General features: G+C 37.9%; 1 protein-coding gene across 5 annotated transcripts in view; it reads right to left on the reverse strand.

Moving 5' to 3' along the window:
* SPATA13 (spermatogenesis associated 13) overlaps positions 1-17,784 on the reverse strand; it is an 86,673-nt gene that overhangs the window by 56 nt on the left and 68,833 nt on the right. For all 5 annotated transcript variants that reach the window (XM_088140677.1, XM_025177736.2, XM_025177734.2 and 2 more), the window contains 7 exons: positions 16,332-16,517; positions 14,815-14,994; positions 13,543-13,775; positions 10,035-10,164; positions 7,727-8,099; positions 6,958-7,032; positions 1-6,031 (listed from right to left, as the gene is read on the reverse strand). The exon at positions 1-6,031 is cut by the window's left edge. In XM_088140677.1, the coding sequence (XP_087996803.1) occupies positions 5,850-6,031; positions 6,958-7,032; positions 7,727-8,099; positions 10,035-10,164; positions 13,543-13,775; positions 14,815-14,994; positions 16,332-16,517 (1,359 nt within the window). In that variant the 3' untranslated portion in view covers positions 1-5,849. The remainder of the gene's footprint in view (positions 6,032-6,957; positions 7,033-7,726; positions 8,100-10,034; positions 10,165-13,542; positions 13,776-14,814; positions 14,995-16,331; positions 16,518-17,784) is intronic.

The following is a 17,784-nucleotide window of genomic DNA, read 5'->3' on the forward strand; positions in this document are numbered from 1 at the left end:
ACAGCGCATGCCTGGATTTACATGTTATGCCTAGGCAAAAGTAATTATGACAATATAACGTGTATGTAGCGATGTGAATGTGAAATGCAGAATGTATGCTTCTTCGTTCATTTAAATTGGACATGGCAAAAAAGGCACTTAGTGTTTATGCACTCTGCATTTCTATGAAAATTTAGAACATTCTTAAAGTTTTTAAAAATAGATAGAAGTAGGCCAAATAAATAAAAACACTTTCCTTTTGCTGTCAATAAACTCCATTTTTTAAAGTTCACTTCATGCACTGTGAAAATCACAACAAAATTAAACTGTACAGTGACATTTATGTAAGACACAGCTGGTAAATGTTATGCACATTAAAATATAAAGTTAGAAGAAGATAAAATGAATGTACATTTCTATATACATTGCTGGAAAATACAACAAATTAATGCAGATAAATCTGGCCAAAGAGATTACAGCAAATACATAGCAGGCTAAAGGGATCATATACATACATTGGATTTCAGCTTCAACAGCCGTTTTTAAATGAAGCCATGACCTCTGGCTGAATCAAATATAAGATGCAAAAAGCATATATGGAAGAAAACAGTTACAGAACACTTGCAAAATAAAATATACAAGCTGAACAAATACTTTGTACAGGTAGTAATAATTTTAAATTATTGATCTTTTTCAGAAGGTATCTGTTATAAACAAGTTCCATACACACAGGAAAAAAGCAGTTGACAAAAATATTGTTTTATTATGGCTAAGATCCTTTGGCTGAAGCTCCAAGTTAGCATCTAAAATACTATTTTTAAAAAATGTGCCCTCCAACAAAATTTCAACTAAGCTTCTTCACTTTTTAAATATTAAAATACAACCTCTATAGCCAAGGTTTATTTTAAGTTAGAAATTCTCGTTTCTGAAACCCAAATGGTGTCCATTTTGCATAACACTTAAATTAAGAGCTGGCCATGATGGAGTAAGATGGCAATAGATACTATTAGTCAAGCTTTTCAGTTGAGCTTGAGAATATAACCTCTAGCTAACTAATTTATTTAAAGAAAGCAGTGATGCACTAAGTGTTTTGAACTCACATTTGCATTTTGAGTTTGAAATGCTCTGTTTTTAGTTTGAAATTACTGTTCCAATCATAATGGAAATATTCCAATGCTGTTTTGACTATTCTGCTAGTGTTCTGAAATTGAAACAGCCCCATTTTTATCTCAAGACACTTCCATAAATCAGAACAACCCATTTGAACTTGCAACATATTTTGAATTTGAAATATTGTTCACCTTTCTTGTTAAAATATAAATTACTAATAAACGAAGGATTCAGAGTTTGGCACTAGCTTTTCTCAAGAGAAGCAGGAAGGGTTTTATTTTCTGACTTTCAGTTTATTCACACAAGGAGACTCTTCTTAATCTGGGGTTTAAAGATGTTATGTAAAAATAGCATTCAATCATCATAACAGTGACTCCCCAGATATTGTCCATACCCAACCAGCATGGCTACTGTCCTGAATAACAGAAGTTGATCCTATAATATCTGGGACCCCAAGTTTGCATAACATTTAAGGTAAGAAATTTAAAACCATGCAAGGTACACAGAAGCTCCATATTCAATTCTGTGATTTATTTATTTATAACAATTTATATGGTCACCCTCTCATAGCAATGACTCTGGTTGGCATATAAACCAAGCAACAATCAAATTGTTGCTTGGCTTATATGCCAACCAGAGTCCATGCCAACAATAATCAATTTTTCTGAATTTATATGGAATTGGTATTTAAAGTCAACTATACTGTTTAAAATGTGAAATTCTGATCAAGCCAAGTTTGTGGTGAATTGGAAACACGACATTCTGAAATATATTTTAATTTCCATATAGACCAGGCAGGTTCAGTCAATTAACTTTGCATGTCTATTTTGACTTTGTATTTCTGAAATGAGACCTGCGTACAATTGGCAGTACATTTTTGAAATCAGGGTTTTGAAATGTAAGAAAATTGAAATTGCTGGGAAAAAATTACAGAAATTCTTATGCTCTGGGTAAAGGATGGGGAAAAAGTACAAAACTTGAGATCAAAAGCAAACCTTTTAAGCAGCTGTTTAGATCTTAACCAGCACAATATGACCATAACATTACCCAGGAAATGTTAGGAACTTGTTAGGGTAAATTGTTTACAAGAGTTCTTATCAAATGTTCTTGAAATCATCTAAACCCTGATAATTCCTCCCAGGCCTTTGGAGCATTCCAAACTAAATTATTGTGGTTACTGAAAAAGCCTAATAATGTTCTCTCTCTTCAAATACTCTTACAAGCTCCGAAAGCTTTTCCTTCATATAGTGCAAAATTAAGCTGCAAAAAGCCAGTTAAGAGGACCACGAACAAAAACAGGTTGCCTAGCAAAATGCTGAGCACAGAGTTATTCTTGCATAATATGAAGGGTATGATTTCCCTCTGCTTGTAACTTTTGAGGGTTTTCTCAAGAATATAATATTAGTGCATCTGCAACAAATTTGAAGTGTTCTGCTCATCTCAACCACTAAATCTGCAGCGTTTATTGGAAGAGAAACGACACGATCATGCAGAGAATAGAGGATGTTGTTCTAACCTTCCCTTTCTCTTTTGTCTAGGCAAAATAGCGGATATCCATCACTACCTCTTGTATTGAACCAAGGAAGTGTGCCAATAGAAATGGAGGCCTCTTCCTGTAAATATAACATAGCAGTCTGAACAGTGCAAAGAGGACTTAAAGCATGTTTAATAGCTATTGAATGTTGACTGTCATCTGGGGAAGAAACAGGAAACAGTGAGAAGAGGAATAGAAGGTCTTCCTGGAGAAAAACATGGCAATTTTGATATTTTATTACGATAAGAGGTAGACAACCTATGCTTCATAACCCTCTAGATACTCCCAAAATCAGAGCACTGAAGCCTGGCTGCAAACTACTGTAAGGAAGGTGCTGTGACTTTCTGATCTTTCATGGGAAATAAAAGGAAATAGATATATTAAACTTCCAACACATTTAATGTCTCTATAAATATTAAGAAAACTTGCCCAATTTGCAGCCTGCCAAAATGATAAAAAATGCCCATATCTTCTGACATCATCACATCCCAGGCATAACTCTTCAGCACTCAGCTGCAAAAACTCCTTTTAACATAGTGTGAGCCCCAAACAAGAATGGTTACTCATTCATCTAAAATACATTATAATGTTTTGTTACAAGTCCTAATTGTTAGACACAATTTTAGGGGCACACTTTAAAAATATGAATGATGCGAGACAAGTTCAAATGTCCTTACATGGCCATTTCTCCTTGTGCACACATTCACTACTTGCTCTTGCAAAACATACAGCCGTCCAAACCAAATAGGCAGTTAAGAAGATACTTGTTTTCATATGAAATGGTGATCACTATTACATTTTTAAAAATCTTAACATCTTTGGGGGGGGGGGGAAGGCTAATATCAAAAGCAAATATGAACAGCACAATGAACAATTCAGTTGAGCATCAAATTGTTTTAAAGCATCCTCCCCCAGCCCAATGCTCTCCAGATGAATTAAAACTTCAGCTTCCCTAACCCAGTGCCAATGCTATTTTGGAATTAGAGTCAAAATTCAACACATCTGGAGGGAGAAGGACTGTTCTGCAGGATTTGCCATGCTATGTACAGAGGCATATCTAGCATGCCTGTTATTAAAAGCAATCTGTTCATGTTTAAACATTCTTGTTAGTAAAGAAAGACATTTCAAGGAGTATGAAAAAGGAAGGTGCACCAACTCCTTTCAATATATTTATAAAATCAGCCAGAGCTAATCAGGATGTGTTTTCTATCAGAGACGCAGTTTTTATTGTCTACTGCTAAAGCTGCCAATTGTTAAAAATCATTTTAACACTATATGTGTGTTCGTATTATGTACATACCACGTCACAGTGCAGCCAAATTTTGGAGCTGCTGAATCTCCCTAAGTTCAGTCTTAATACTGAAGCACGTCTGCTGAAACGAAGATTGAAAAGTGCCGCAGTTTGGCTGGATGGCAACATCTCCTTGCCATGTCTGCTCAGAAGTAAGTTCTGATGAAAGGGTTTACTTCTCAACAACTATGCTCAGGAATGGACTCAAATAATTGTTCTACATTTCACCTTATCTGGGTGAAGCCATGGCCCCGATACAGTTCAGTCTTTCTTTTAGGTCATGCTGGCTAAGAAACTGCAGTCTAACATATCTAGAAAAGGCTGATACTCCTTTTTTAAAAAAGTACCCCCCCCCCAAAACCCAACCTTCATAGCAAAAATAAAATAAAAATCCCTGAATTTGTTTTTGTGGCCAAAAACTGCTCATACATTGCTCTGAGCTGTAGTTTGTTAACCATGGTTTATTGAATAAATCACAATTGGCTGGGTATGCTCAATAGTTTGAGCCATGAGCCACAATTTACACACTGTAGAGGTTGGGTTAATGCAACAGGCTAAACTGAACCCATCCATTATGGCTTACTGCTAACTGCAAACCACACATCCCACCCTATTCTCACAATCCAGTGTTTTACTGTAAGCATTAGCAATATATGACTACAGCAGACAGGGGGACCAATAGTGTGCCATAAACTCTAATTTATGACAGTTTTCTCCAGGGATGATATTTTTAGCAACCCTATGTTAAAAAACAATTTCATTTCACAGAAGAGAACAAACCAAATCAAAACAAGGACATATCATTTTAATATTCCATAAATAGGCCATGTTTCTACCGAGTTTAATCAAAATTCATTTCTAATGTCACCAGATGGTCCTAGTGTTGGATACGCTTAATATAATGCCGAAGAAACAACTGCTAAGCCTCTTCTTGCTTGTTTGATGTACATAAGAGTAACCACATAAAGAGATCATGTTGGAAACATGAAGTCCTTTTTTTCAAAAATCCCACAAACCAGATGGAATGAGTATATTTATGGGACTGAGTGAAAAGTCTCTCAGGTTGCTTTTTTTTTTCCATACTCTTATCTTTGTATAGTCACATTGGTGCCATTTAAGGCACTCCTAAAATTTAAAAAAACACTTGCATTTTTCATACAGTACAAGCAGGCACACTGGAAACCAAAGATGCAGTTTTCACAGGCTCAAGAGCCACAGAGAACAAAATAAAATGAAATCAGTTTCTCGATGAGCAGATAATGCATGCAGCAAAGCACCGGTTTTGGTAAGACTCCACCCCCAGTCCACAGGGGCTTTTCTTCATATAAAAATGCACGTTCGTCTATTTATGACACTAAGTTCACCTGTTCTTCCTTTTGCCATGAATATGCCTTGGAGGAAGTCTTACTCCCGCCTAACAGAAGAACACAGCAAACAAAGACAAAGAGGAAGAGCTGAGCAGTTTTCTCAGTAGCGACAATTTGATCATGTAAGATCCAGAGGGAGGAGGATACCGCGCTCTGCAAAATTTTGCACAAAGGGGGAAAGGCTATCCTTCCTATTTCTAAATTTGGCCAATCCATTCATAATTAAGCCTGGCAAAATGGCTTAAGAGTTTTTAACCATTCCTTTGGTACAAGGTGACATACGCACATGCCACTTTTTGAGACAGCAGCAATTTGCTCTTGTGGTCAAGTGGCGGTTCCCCCATCAGTCTGTTTATTGATTTAGGACCAAATTCTCTTCAGATCATTCACTACCTCCTTCGATAAACCATGTCTCCTTCCGTGAAGGTGATGGTAGAAAATCAGGAACAGAGCCCAATTTCTTCTCTCCAGAACAGAATTCAGGTTTTCCAACTGGACCAACAAGATCTTTGCTGGCAAATTGTTCCCCTTTTCCAGATGGCCTTCCAGTCCATGGACCGTGGGTTATTCATTTCTTAAATGGTGTCAGTTTGTTAAAAGTGTGCCAGAAAAGTGATGGTTTCCGCTTTGGTTCCGCCAGGGCAAACACCTGCTGCTGTGGAATACTAGTGGGCACTGTAACGTGACGCTGATGGATAGGATGTAAACTTTGGTGTGGTGGTGGCACTGGGCATCCACTATAGTTGACACCTATAGAAGGAAAACAGTATCCAAAGATTACAATTCAGGGCAGTTCACATGACACTTTTTGCTATACACCAGGAAATCAGAATCTGAGGCCAGGGCCAGTCTCACCATAAGGCAAAATTCCAGGGATTAAAGAGGATACATAGTAAATTGGGGCCAATCCCCTTTGTTGTCCACAACAGTTTATTCATTATGCCTAAACTGCCTGATTCCCCAGAGTAATTTGCTGCTGAAGTGACCATTTTGCAATGTGTCACACTGAGGATCCCACCAGAACCAGCAATAGTAATACTGTTAAGAATGGGAGTATTACAACAGCCAGAGAAAAATGGTGTCACAGAGATTGTGGGACAATGGGACAACAGAAGAGGGGAAACTGGGAGATCCTCTTTTCTACTCAAGTGGCAGTCCTTCTCCTACCTCAAATAGTGTGTTTTCTTGAGACACCACTGCCTGTGACACTCTGGTTTTCATGGAACTACACACCTGGCTGATTCAGAGAGCAGGACCCACAAAGAGGCTGATTTCACACAACATGCTTAACCAAGTCTTTTAAAGACAAAGCAAATACACTCACAAACTTCTTTAACCATTGTTAATTTCTTTTGTGCTTAGAGCATATTAGTTAGTTTATGGTTAAATTATTGTGTAAACCTAGAAAATTAAGCATATTAACTAACACGGTGGGTTCCGGGAGTCATAGTTTGATGAAGACAATCCACTTATATGTGGATTAACAACCAGTAGTGATATCTTGCTAATATCCAGCTAGTAAAGCATAGGAATTTCTGTTCCTTGGATCTATATTGCCTGGTCTATGTGCTACCTCCTTACCCCCCTAATACCCAACAAGAAGAAATGCAAAGGGAAAAGTATCTTGGGTGAACCAGTTTTTGGTCACAATGGAGGAAAAGGCTTTAAATATTCACCTTTCATCTTCCCATGTCTTGATTTCCGTGCATTTTGCATTGCTTGTTTCTTTTGGTTTTCTGAGATTTCCATTCCTATATGTGAAGGATAAATGATACTGATTTCAATGCTGTTTGAAGAACCAGATTGTAAAGCAAAGTTCAATAAAAAGCACCACTGAGTAACAATTAGCTAATGGGTCCAATTTCAAAAGAGCAGCCACATGTCTCTTGTAAAGCACATGTCACAGTTTAATAACAGAGCACAGACTTGGCACACAGAAATGCTTAGTTTAAATTCTCAAGATCTCCACAAGGATGTCATAACTTCTGAAAAATAGTAGCAACCCATTGCTATTTAGTGTAGAGAATACTGAGAAAATGAACCAGTGGTCTGATTCAGAAAAATGCAGATTTGTCAGTCTAGAACAGCTCTACCAAAAAGAAGATAAGTTGTGATCACAAGGAATTATGCCTGAGAACCTGGAGATGCTGTTTTCGGTCATAAACAGTACAAAACACTTTATTTAAAAGTTGTTGGTGTTTTTATTATTTAAAATTAAATATATATACCACCCAACGTCCTAACGACTTTGCAAAGGTTTTGCAAAAATCTTATGAGGTCTTATGCAACAACACTGAAATCTCACAACATTTTGGCTACATCCTGTAAATTCGCAGTATAGTTTTGGTGATTTGGGGAAGTGGATACCAAGGCCAGTGGGAGAGACTGTGCAATGGGAAAAGATTCCAAATCTCCATTCTAATGTTTTCAGTTAGCAGAACTTACCCATTTCTTTGTCTTCTTGCACTCGTCTCCTCTCATTTGCACAAGCCTCCAGCCACTTTTTTTTATCTCCTGGCTTTTTCCCACAAAATAGATGAACTTCTTCCATAGCACTATTTACAATTTTGAAAGCATTTTTTACAGAGATATTGAAGTCTTTGTCTCTGCCATCCTCAACATCTACCACCTCCATTTCATCCATGTCCATCCGGCCTTTGTAGTACAGCATGTCCCTTCTCAATAAATCCTTCTTACAGAACACAAGCTGATGGTCAAAGAGAAAGAAAGTTCTTTGCTGGCTCTTGCCTTGCTTGGAGATTTTGGTCAATTCTCCCGAGTGGATTAATTCAGAGCTTTTGCCTAAGATGTCTTGCCCCTAAAGCATTTGTAAAAAATTGAAAAGGAGATACCCAACTTTATTTTCTTTTATCACTACCATGAATGAAGCTAGATGGGTAAGTAATTCATCCTTATATTAGTCTTTAATATATGGCTTAGTCTTCAATATGGTAGCCACCAACCCTGAACTGCTTGCCACAGTTTTTTGATCCCTATGCCAGTAAATACAGCAGGATCTTCCCTTACCGGAATGGGGAAGACATCCCACCCCACCCCCTGATGAAAAATATTAGAACTAGATGTCAACCACTCCCAATCAATGAATTAAGAGCTACAAGATCCCTGGCAAGAGGTTCATTTCTCCTTCCTGTAGGCCCTTCCCTCCATTTAAGCCAGTGGAATGGTCTGTTGTGCACATAAATATTGGAAGATAATTTCCTGGTGAAAAACAACCAGAAAGAGCTATCTATCCCTGCTAAAGATCCTTGTGGCAATAGGATGTTTGGTAGGAACTAAGCTTTTTTCCTGTTATTCAGCTGTCTGGAGCTACTATCTTAAGTCACTTAAATAAGGGATATTGTAAGAGGAGAGCTGTGTAGTCTAGGATAGGCAAAAATCAAGAGTTCGGTAGCACCTTTTCAGACTAATACTTTTTATTAAAAGGCATAAGCTTACTCACAAAAGCTTATGCTTTTTACCCTTAGAGAGGGAAAAATATAAATGTACTTGTAATTGCTGTTAAGAAGACTGGAAGCCACTTTTCTTTTCTTTCTCTTTTCTATTTCTTTCTTTGCAATTTTTTTCTACTTACTTATTACTTTCCTTACTTTTCTCTTTCAAAATTTGTATTGCTTTTATTCTTTTAAAAATTTCTCTTTCTCTCTCTCTCTCTATATATATATATTTATATATATAAAACAAAAGCTTATGCCTTTTGATAAAAATTGTTAGACAGAAAAGATGCTGCCAGATTCTTTCTGACTTTTGAATAAGGGAGAAATTCTTTCCTACTGAAAAACTTAGTCTTTGCCTTTCTCTCTCTCTCTCTCTCTGTTTCAATTTTGTGATTGTCCTTATGACCCTGTTTTAGTAATAGCAATATGTGCACAGGTCCCAAATGGTTGCTGACCTCTCCAAAACAAAACATTACTGAATTCTGAATTTAAATATACATAATTGTGTTGGATTCTAGATTTAAACCACATTAAGTTATCTCCCCCAATCCAAGGTTGTCAGAAAGGTACCTAGGAATTCCAGGGTGTTCATTACACTCTTAAATAGTGCCCCAACCTCCCAGATCATGGACTATGATTGTTGAAACCTCACAAAAATGGAAACTTTTAAAAAAAATGGTACCCCAAAAAGTTGCCAATCCCTGTCCAATGAGATTACTGCAGCAGTTTTACAAAAACAACCTTAAACCAGGAGAGCCCATTCAAGTAAAAATGCCTCTCTTCTGTACAGGTTATACCTCAAAATGTTAGAGACTGAAGGAAGAGTAACAGGTGTGCAGGAAGAGGAAAAACTTACAGTGACTCCAATTCACAGTGAATCCAACTTCACTTCTTCTCAATTTCAAGTATAAAACTAAGTGACCACCTAGCTGCTAAGGGAAACACTGTAAAATCCCCAAATATGTAAATAATGGAGCTCAGTCATATCTAACATTGCTCCTTGGTTTAGAAGGGCTGCCCTGTCCTGAAGATTTCCTGCCTTTTGGGGGTAGGCAGAAACAGTTTGGTGCAGCTGAGTTTTTGAGTTTTTAGGGCATTAGCCATTTGATGAATCGTTGTGAAAAATAAAAGTGAAATAAATTAATAAATTACTTCAAGTAAATCTTAATCACCATGATGGAGATCAACAACCACCTTTTCAGAATGGAAGCAGCACAAAATAAGAAAACACCCAATGAAAAAGTTGGGAGAAACCCTGAGTCTCCAAGCTTGAAAAGTGCCTGGCAATGTCCCCTCACCTCCCAATTGACAATGGAGACTTGCCAGCGAGCAATCTTGTCTATGCTTTCTAGCCTTCGTTTGCGTTCATTGATGAGGCAAGCTACATTTTTCATGGCTTCATAGGCTGCCTTTATATCATTATAGTCGCTGTCAAAGAAAGAAAGGCACTTGGTCAATCCCTGCAGAGGATACATTTTATTTACATACTAGGTTTATATGCCACTCTAGTCAACAAATGACCCTGAGCAGTCTACACCAACCCCATGCAATAATCAAGCTAAAAAAAGACAAAGTCAAAACAATAGCAAAACCCACAGGAATAATCAGTCTAATAAAGGAGAAAAAAAATAAGTTTAGTATCCCAAAAACACGTAACACCAAGCATTCTCCTACAGGAAGGAACCATTCCATCTGCCGGACCCCAAAAGCCTGCTGAAACAGCAAGGTCTTAATGGCCTTACAAAATGCCAAAAGTATAGGGAACAATCTAATCTCTCTTTTGCATTCTCTCTGACCCACATGCATACATTCACGCAGAGATTTGTGGGCAGTGGGGAAGAGTGGCAGGAGAGTGCATTTTTACAAGTACCAATATGGGATCTTTCCACTGAGCAGAGACAGTTGCTCAAAGAGCAATCCCTTTGTGTATGCAGAGAGAACATGGGACAGCTCAGACAAAAGGAAGGCTGGAACCTTTTCTGTACAAAGCTATGCAAGTCTTTTCAAAATCTCCAAGGCAGCCCTGCATTAAGTTCCAAAGAAGAAAGTTGCAAAGGAAGGAATCAGACAACAAATATCTCCCACACTTCTAACAGTCTGGTTGGGCAACTGCTGTTGAAAGGGATTTCTGTCCCAAAAGAGTGTGTGACGTACCTACTGCAACTTCCTGTCCAGGTTGCATATTAACTGAATTTTTTTATGAATTCACACACTTAGTTGCCTTATTGTCTGAGCATTTTTACAATGGGAACTAGAGCTTACAGCCTTGCTGAAAAAAAGAGATTGCCTATGGAGCAATTTTTGAAGCCACCTTTAGATTTAGAAAAGATGTGACTAATGGCCCCCTTGCTGGTCTTTGTTATTCAATACACAGTCAACTGGAAAGAATAATAAAATGCATCACAAGAGTGATTCAAACAAGCAGAGCTATTCCTGCTCTCTAGTGGGCCTGCTCATCATATCAGAAGTTATTAGGTGTAGAAAGATTCTGATATTGGAGAATATTTCAAAGATAATATTCACCTACAGTATGTTACTTCTGGCATGATAAAAGGGCTGTATGATTTCAACAAATGCACTTTTCAGTTATGCTTCAAAATGCAGTTAACTGGAAAGACCATATACTGAGCATCTCAACTGCTGCTTGTGAACACTTCAAACGGTGCACAGTTGCAATTTTCGCTCATTCATTTAAGAGAGCTGACATAATAGGTCAGGGGTCAGCAAAACTGCATCAATAGAAGCCAGAGCATTTATAATACCCCTAGAAAGCACTGAAAGACCAATACATTAAATAACAATGTAATATTCAAAATCTCACATGATTATTAAGCTCACAAGATTTCACCATTTTCAAATCAGATTTCATGAGCTTGAATGGGAACGCTGAAATCTTGTGAGTTCTTGCGTGACTCCTAGAAAAGAGTGCTGAAATGTCACTAGCGATTAAAAAAAATGGCCAGGGGCCAGAACATTGCACAGTATTATGCAAGAAGGCTCCGTTTCTGAAAAGGTTACAGACCTCTGTAGCTCAGACAACAGTTCACTAGGCTCTTAACAGATTGTTCGAATAAAATAATCACACAGCTAGTACTATGGTATATATAGGACTGACCTCTGCCTCTGAACTACAACTCTGTCCTTGCATAGTTACCCATCTTTATCCTCATACTAACGGTGAGACAGAATATGTTGAGAGGTATTGAGTGACCCAAAGAAATCTAGGAAGAAGTTAGTTTGTGTTAGATTACATTTCCCATTTTCCCAGGTTGCAATGTAGGGTATGCACCGAAGGAGGTGGGTGATTTATAATGTTGCAAGGATATAGGATTACAAGAGAGATTTATATACATGTAGTTTGAAATTCATGGCTGTGTGATGGGAGCTGCCATCCAGCATATCTTGAGAGCTCTAGGGTGAGAAGTCTGCTATAAAGCAAGTTCCTCTTTATTTGATTACTCAAAAATTCTGAATGCACCTCAGTCCATTCAGAATAGCAGAACTTGTATCAGACCTATTATGTAATCAGCAAAGCATTAAAGCTCTGAATCATAATTTATTGTATGACAGTTCACTTTCTCTCACACTGGTAATTTCCATTCAGTTTGCGTGAGTTAAAAAAAGAGTTCAGTGAGGTGTGGACAACTGAGTAAGAATGACTGGTTCACCTTCTAAATCAGTCTTCCCTACCTTAGTAAGTTGCTGGGAAAGATTGAAGGCAAAAGGAGAAGAGGACGGCAGAGGATGAGATGGTTAGATAGCATCACTGAAGCAATGAGCATGAAACTGAGCAAACTCAGGGAGGCAGTGAAGGACAGGAAGGCCTGGCGCGATATGGTTCATGGGGTCACAAAGAGTCGGACACGACTTAACGACTGAACAACAACCACCACCTTAGTAAGTATCTACAACTCTGAGCATTCTACCCCATTGGCTGTGCTGGCTGGGAGCTGCAAAAAGTTGTAGTTCAAAAACTATATCCAGAAGGGCTTCAGCTCCTCAACTCTGTCACAGAAGTTGACCATAGTGGCTGTGAATTCTGGGAGTTGTAACTCCAACATATCTGGAAAGTGTCAGGCTAGGGAAGTGTAAGGCTAGGTCAACAATATTTTTAGAGGTTGAGGATCTACAAAGAAATAAAGTTGCTTAAAACCTCATGGGATCATCATGTTTTGGCCATCACACCCCTGATAAATTGCACAAAAATGCCAAAATTGCAATAGGTCTCTTGCAAAAACATTGACATCTAACAGGATTTTGCCATTCTTGTCCAAAAATTTTACAAGGTTCAACCATTTCCATTTTAACTTTTAAAATTTAATTTTGGGATCCCATGGATAGTGTCTAGGGCTATCATGGGCACCTTAGAGGCTGCAGATGCTATGCTCCAGCCCAGTGTAAGCGAATGCTCTCAGCTAAAATACATAATTTATATTTCAACATAGTTTAACCATTTTACCTACTTTTCAAGATGGTTTAGAAGCAGTTTCCCTTCACTGTCACTAAGAGTTGTATATGAAGAGGACATACAAGCCTAAGTCTGTCCTTGTGGAAACAAAATGAAAGGCAGGGATGTTGGCAAAAAAAAAAAAAAATCAAGATAGCAGCCACAATGGTGCAAGTGAAAATCTTCCTTTTTTGTGTGTGCTTGCAACGCACATGAAGATCAGGTGGAACTTTGATTGCACCATCATGGCTGCTATCTTGACTTTCTTGACCATATCCCACAGACATCCTTGGTGAGTGGGCAGAAGTTAATGTGAATGTGGAATGTCCCCACAGAAAAACCTAATTACTTGGCCTTACCTATGATCCTGAGTAGTGTACTTCAATAATTCAGCAAGCTGCAGGGGATATTTACATATTTTCTGAACAGGCGTGAGGAGGAAACCGTCAATGGCAATGTCAATCATTTGCTGAAGGAGGCGACATGCTTCAAAAAAATGGCGGTACTTGCTGTGTTTCATCAGGTTGGAGAGCTCAAGGCAGGCTCCGGGATGATTGTTACAATACTCAGAATAGATCGCAAAGCCTTCTTGCTAAAAACAAAAACCCAATTTTAAAATATCTCACAACTGGAAGGAGAAAACAAGGCACAGATGAATTGCAAGTGGTAGAAATTGCTTCCACATTTCTGCAGCTGTTTCCAAGTGAAGAAAGGGAGAGGACAGTGATGTAAGTCACACCTGGATTTCTTGCAAAGGCACAGAGGCCCTATAATTGTTTCTCAGACAGATGACAAAAAAGGAACCACTGAGCTTGGCAATCTGTCAGGCATGCAGGACCTCAAATGAATGAATCCCTGCAGCACCACATTTTAGGCAAACACCCAAATATTTGGAGAACAAACACACACACAATACAGCCTATATGACTTTTGACTGCTAATAGCAGTCACAAGACTTGCTAGTAAATAAAATCTGGACCCATCTGTATGCTTTCCAGAGCCATTTCTGCAGTGATTTCTGCAGTCACCGTCACATCAAGAAATGGCAATGCATTTATTGAAATTGGTCCTTAGTGAATCTGCATACACAATGGCTTTACATGATTTAGCTTTCCCATTTGAGGCAAGAAACTGGAAACTTCTGCAACTCAGGTTGCTCGTTTCCTATTCATCAATCACAACTTCTTTTTTAAAGAGGTTGTATATGAAAATAAATATGCTTTACCAAGTTTTGAGTCATAGTATTAGAACACACCAATGACTGTATGCAAAGGTGAAGGTAAAACTGAGGAGATTCTTTAAAAGGTAGGCAGCTGTCCCCCTCCCCCTTTCTGCAGCCCTCAAAGCCCTCTCTGGGTAAGACTGCTGAAAATCTATGGCACAGTTCTCTAACATTTTGAGATGAGCCCTAAAATATATATAAAATAAGTCCTGGCCCCTTTTGCATAATCAGCCTGCTCACTCTGGCCTTGGACCCTTCTGAAAACATAACTGAAAAGCTGCCTGTAACATTTATTGAATTATGCTGATATTAATCCTGCAGTTTTATCTCACTGTAGTTTCCCCAGCTCATCAAACTCTTTCTCCTGCACTGCACTTTTTAGTCAAATGAGGGTATTTAACCAACTTACATGCTGAAGAAAGCAGGATCCTATTTCACTTAAGTGGGGCTCTTCTTTGTTGTACTGCTTCTCTAGATCTTTCAAAAATTTTCTTTGGAATTTGTAAATATCTTCAATATTTCCAAATATGGTGCTTAGCTGGGCCACAGTGAACATTCCTGTATGTTTGCGACATTGTCGAATGTATCCCTAGAAATCCAACCACAGCAGTCTTAATATTGATCATGGTAAACAGAAATTGAAGATTTTCTACCATTTTACCATAACATTTCCTCATTTATCTACTGCCACCCTTCCTCAGAATTCATAAGGAACCATTATTTTATGTGTCTCAAAGTCAAGATACAATGCTGTACAATGAATTCTACAGCATTGCAGAATTAATTTACTTTAAGGAGGTAACAATTATTCTAATAGAACATCTGGACAACACCTTTCAACTTGCTCCCAGACAGCTGTACCATATTTCCATGGCAAGAAAACTTAGTGTGGTACTAGAATAATAGGCTCACAACTTGCTTTTCTGCTCAAAGAAGTACAGTTCTCTATGAGTAGCAACAAGTGCCATCCTGTATTTTTTTTTTAAAACAAGGTTGGGGAAACATTTATAAAAAAGTCAGTGTCCTTTTCACTGGGGGAAAGCGATTGAAGGTGCAGTTGACAGACACAGGGTCAGTTCAGACAAAACAAAAAGATTAAATAGAAATCATGATCACAAACCACCTTTATTGTGAAAAACACAAAAAGATTTCTTCAAATGTTATTACAGAGATTTGTTATCATGACACTGACTTATTAGTTCCTTCCTTGTCTTTGCCCATTTTGCCTTTTCCTGTCACTTTCTCCTGTTTTTTCTCTGTTTTCTCCACACAGCAGTTTTATGTTGCTCGACTCCTATATATAGACCTGCTGGAAATGAAATCCCTTCCTCTACGTTGTTCACAGTAATGGCCTGGTGTTCTGTCTGGACTGTGCATACCACATAACCTTTGCTGGGGCTTCTCTTGCTTCATTATCCCTCCCCTCCATGCCAGGAAAGGCCCTGTGCCATGTGGTTTCTATTAACAGACCTTTGGTATAAACCTAAGCAGGTGACTCACCCTTGTAATTGGCACCTTCTTGTCTAAGGTCTCCACCAGTGGACCAGGAAATAAACAAATAAAACATCTGAGTTTTATTGTTATTTCTGTCACTTCAGCCATCACAATTTCCTGCTACATATCAAACACTAATTTGATACGTGGCAGGAAAAGACAGGTGAAGGTTGCCTCCCCAGTGGGTTGGGAGGCAAGAAAAGGATAGAAGTACAGTATGGTTAGTAGCCCATACTTGCACTGGGGCAATTCGGATGTGTGAATCAGCCTAAATCTCGTCACAGGAAAAGAAAGGAACAGTCCAGAGAGCTCTTCAGAGTTTAATGATGGTGTTGTTCATTAAGAGCAACATCACTGTTTGGGATGGTTCATAGACTATCCAAGCCAAAGTTGGATTTCTTTTCTCCTCTGTTCTTACATTTTGTAGCTTACCTCACAGATGTCCTTGAGGTGTTTGATATAAATCCTCTCTGTATTCATTATTTCCTGAATTACATTGGTTCTCATCTGATCCTTGTTTTCTGCTATTTTTTGGCGATGCTTTTCAGGATCTACGTTTGGTTCTTCGTCTTGGAGGTCACCACAGTATTCTGCAAGTTCTTCTTGATTGACTCGTAGCTGGAAGGAAAAGAAAAAAGGAAGTAAAGCAACTGAGTTGAAAAACTATACCTATAACTAACCCCATTCTAGAAACATAATGTCAGAAGTAATAGGGCAAGGTACAGTACTTAAATTGTTTTAAGTACCTTGCCTAGGTATAGCTAGAATTATCTCCAACATCCATTACCAGAATTCTACAATCTCTGTCAAAGGTTCCCCACAGATAACCATGTCAAATAACATGGTGGGGACTTTTCAGTTGTGTTACCCTGTTTCTGAATGCCCTCCATAGAGAATCCCACCTGGTATCCATGCTATAGTCTTTTTAGTGCCAAGTGAAGAAAGGTATTTTTATTTTCTAAGGCATTAATGAGCACTTTACTGTTTTTAGATATCTGCACTATTTTGCTGCATGCTTCATAGTGATTTTTATGTTGCCTCTATCCTTATTGCTTATTTTATCTTGGCGTTATTATACAGTTTTCCCCACTATTTTACTGTCTTATGAATTTAATTTTGTTTGTATGTTGCCCAGAATTTGAGTTATTAGGCAATCTAACTACATAGTATATGTAATAGCATGCTAAAATGAGCAAACAAAATCTAGCATAAGGAAGTATCCAATTCTCCATATTCTTACAGGAATTAAAACTATATTGAAATTCATTGTGATTTATCTTCAGAAGTCCTCAGTATGATACTCAAGACTGACTTGTCTCTAACTCCCTTATTATTCAATGACAAAAGGTCCATATTTATCTTGTTATTCTTAAAATCCTTCTTTTACTATTTTTAAACCTCTTTCAAAGCACAGGTCACTCATCTTACAGCAATCATGCCAAATTGGTCATGTTTTCCTTTTTATATTATGTATTCTTTTAACTTTGTAAGTTATCCAGTGTCTTTTTGGACCTGGGCCCTCTTGAAATCTGAGAAGCAAATACATAAAAACAAAACAAAACCCTCTAAAACTGTTTGAAAACTGAGTATTTCAAATTTCTATGGGATGATTTTAGAGGACTCCAGGGCTATAAAATAGGAGTTCCCTGTGGTCCAGAGTCACAGGTTGCCCACCTGTTGTTTTAGTTATTGTCAGCTTAAAATGAGTATGGAGAAGCTGCAGTGTAACTAGTAAGATAACAAGTGATCTCAAGAGTAGTTTCAATTAATAGCAGCTTATTGTCAACAGAAGAACCTCTTAACCTTTATATTACCTATTTAGCCTTTACAATATGCTTTTTGAAATCATTACTTATTTATGCTGCAAGCAGAAGAAAAAATAATA

Source organism: Python bivittatus, unplaced genomic scaffold (genome assembly GCF_059951505.1).
Source record: "Python bivittatus isolate LINGU-HERP-01145 unplaced genomic scaffold, Pbiv_v1 ctg000340_np1212, whole genome shotgun sequence".
NCBI lineage: Eukaryota > Metazoa > Chordata > Lepidosauria > Squamata > Pythonidae > Python > Python bivittatus.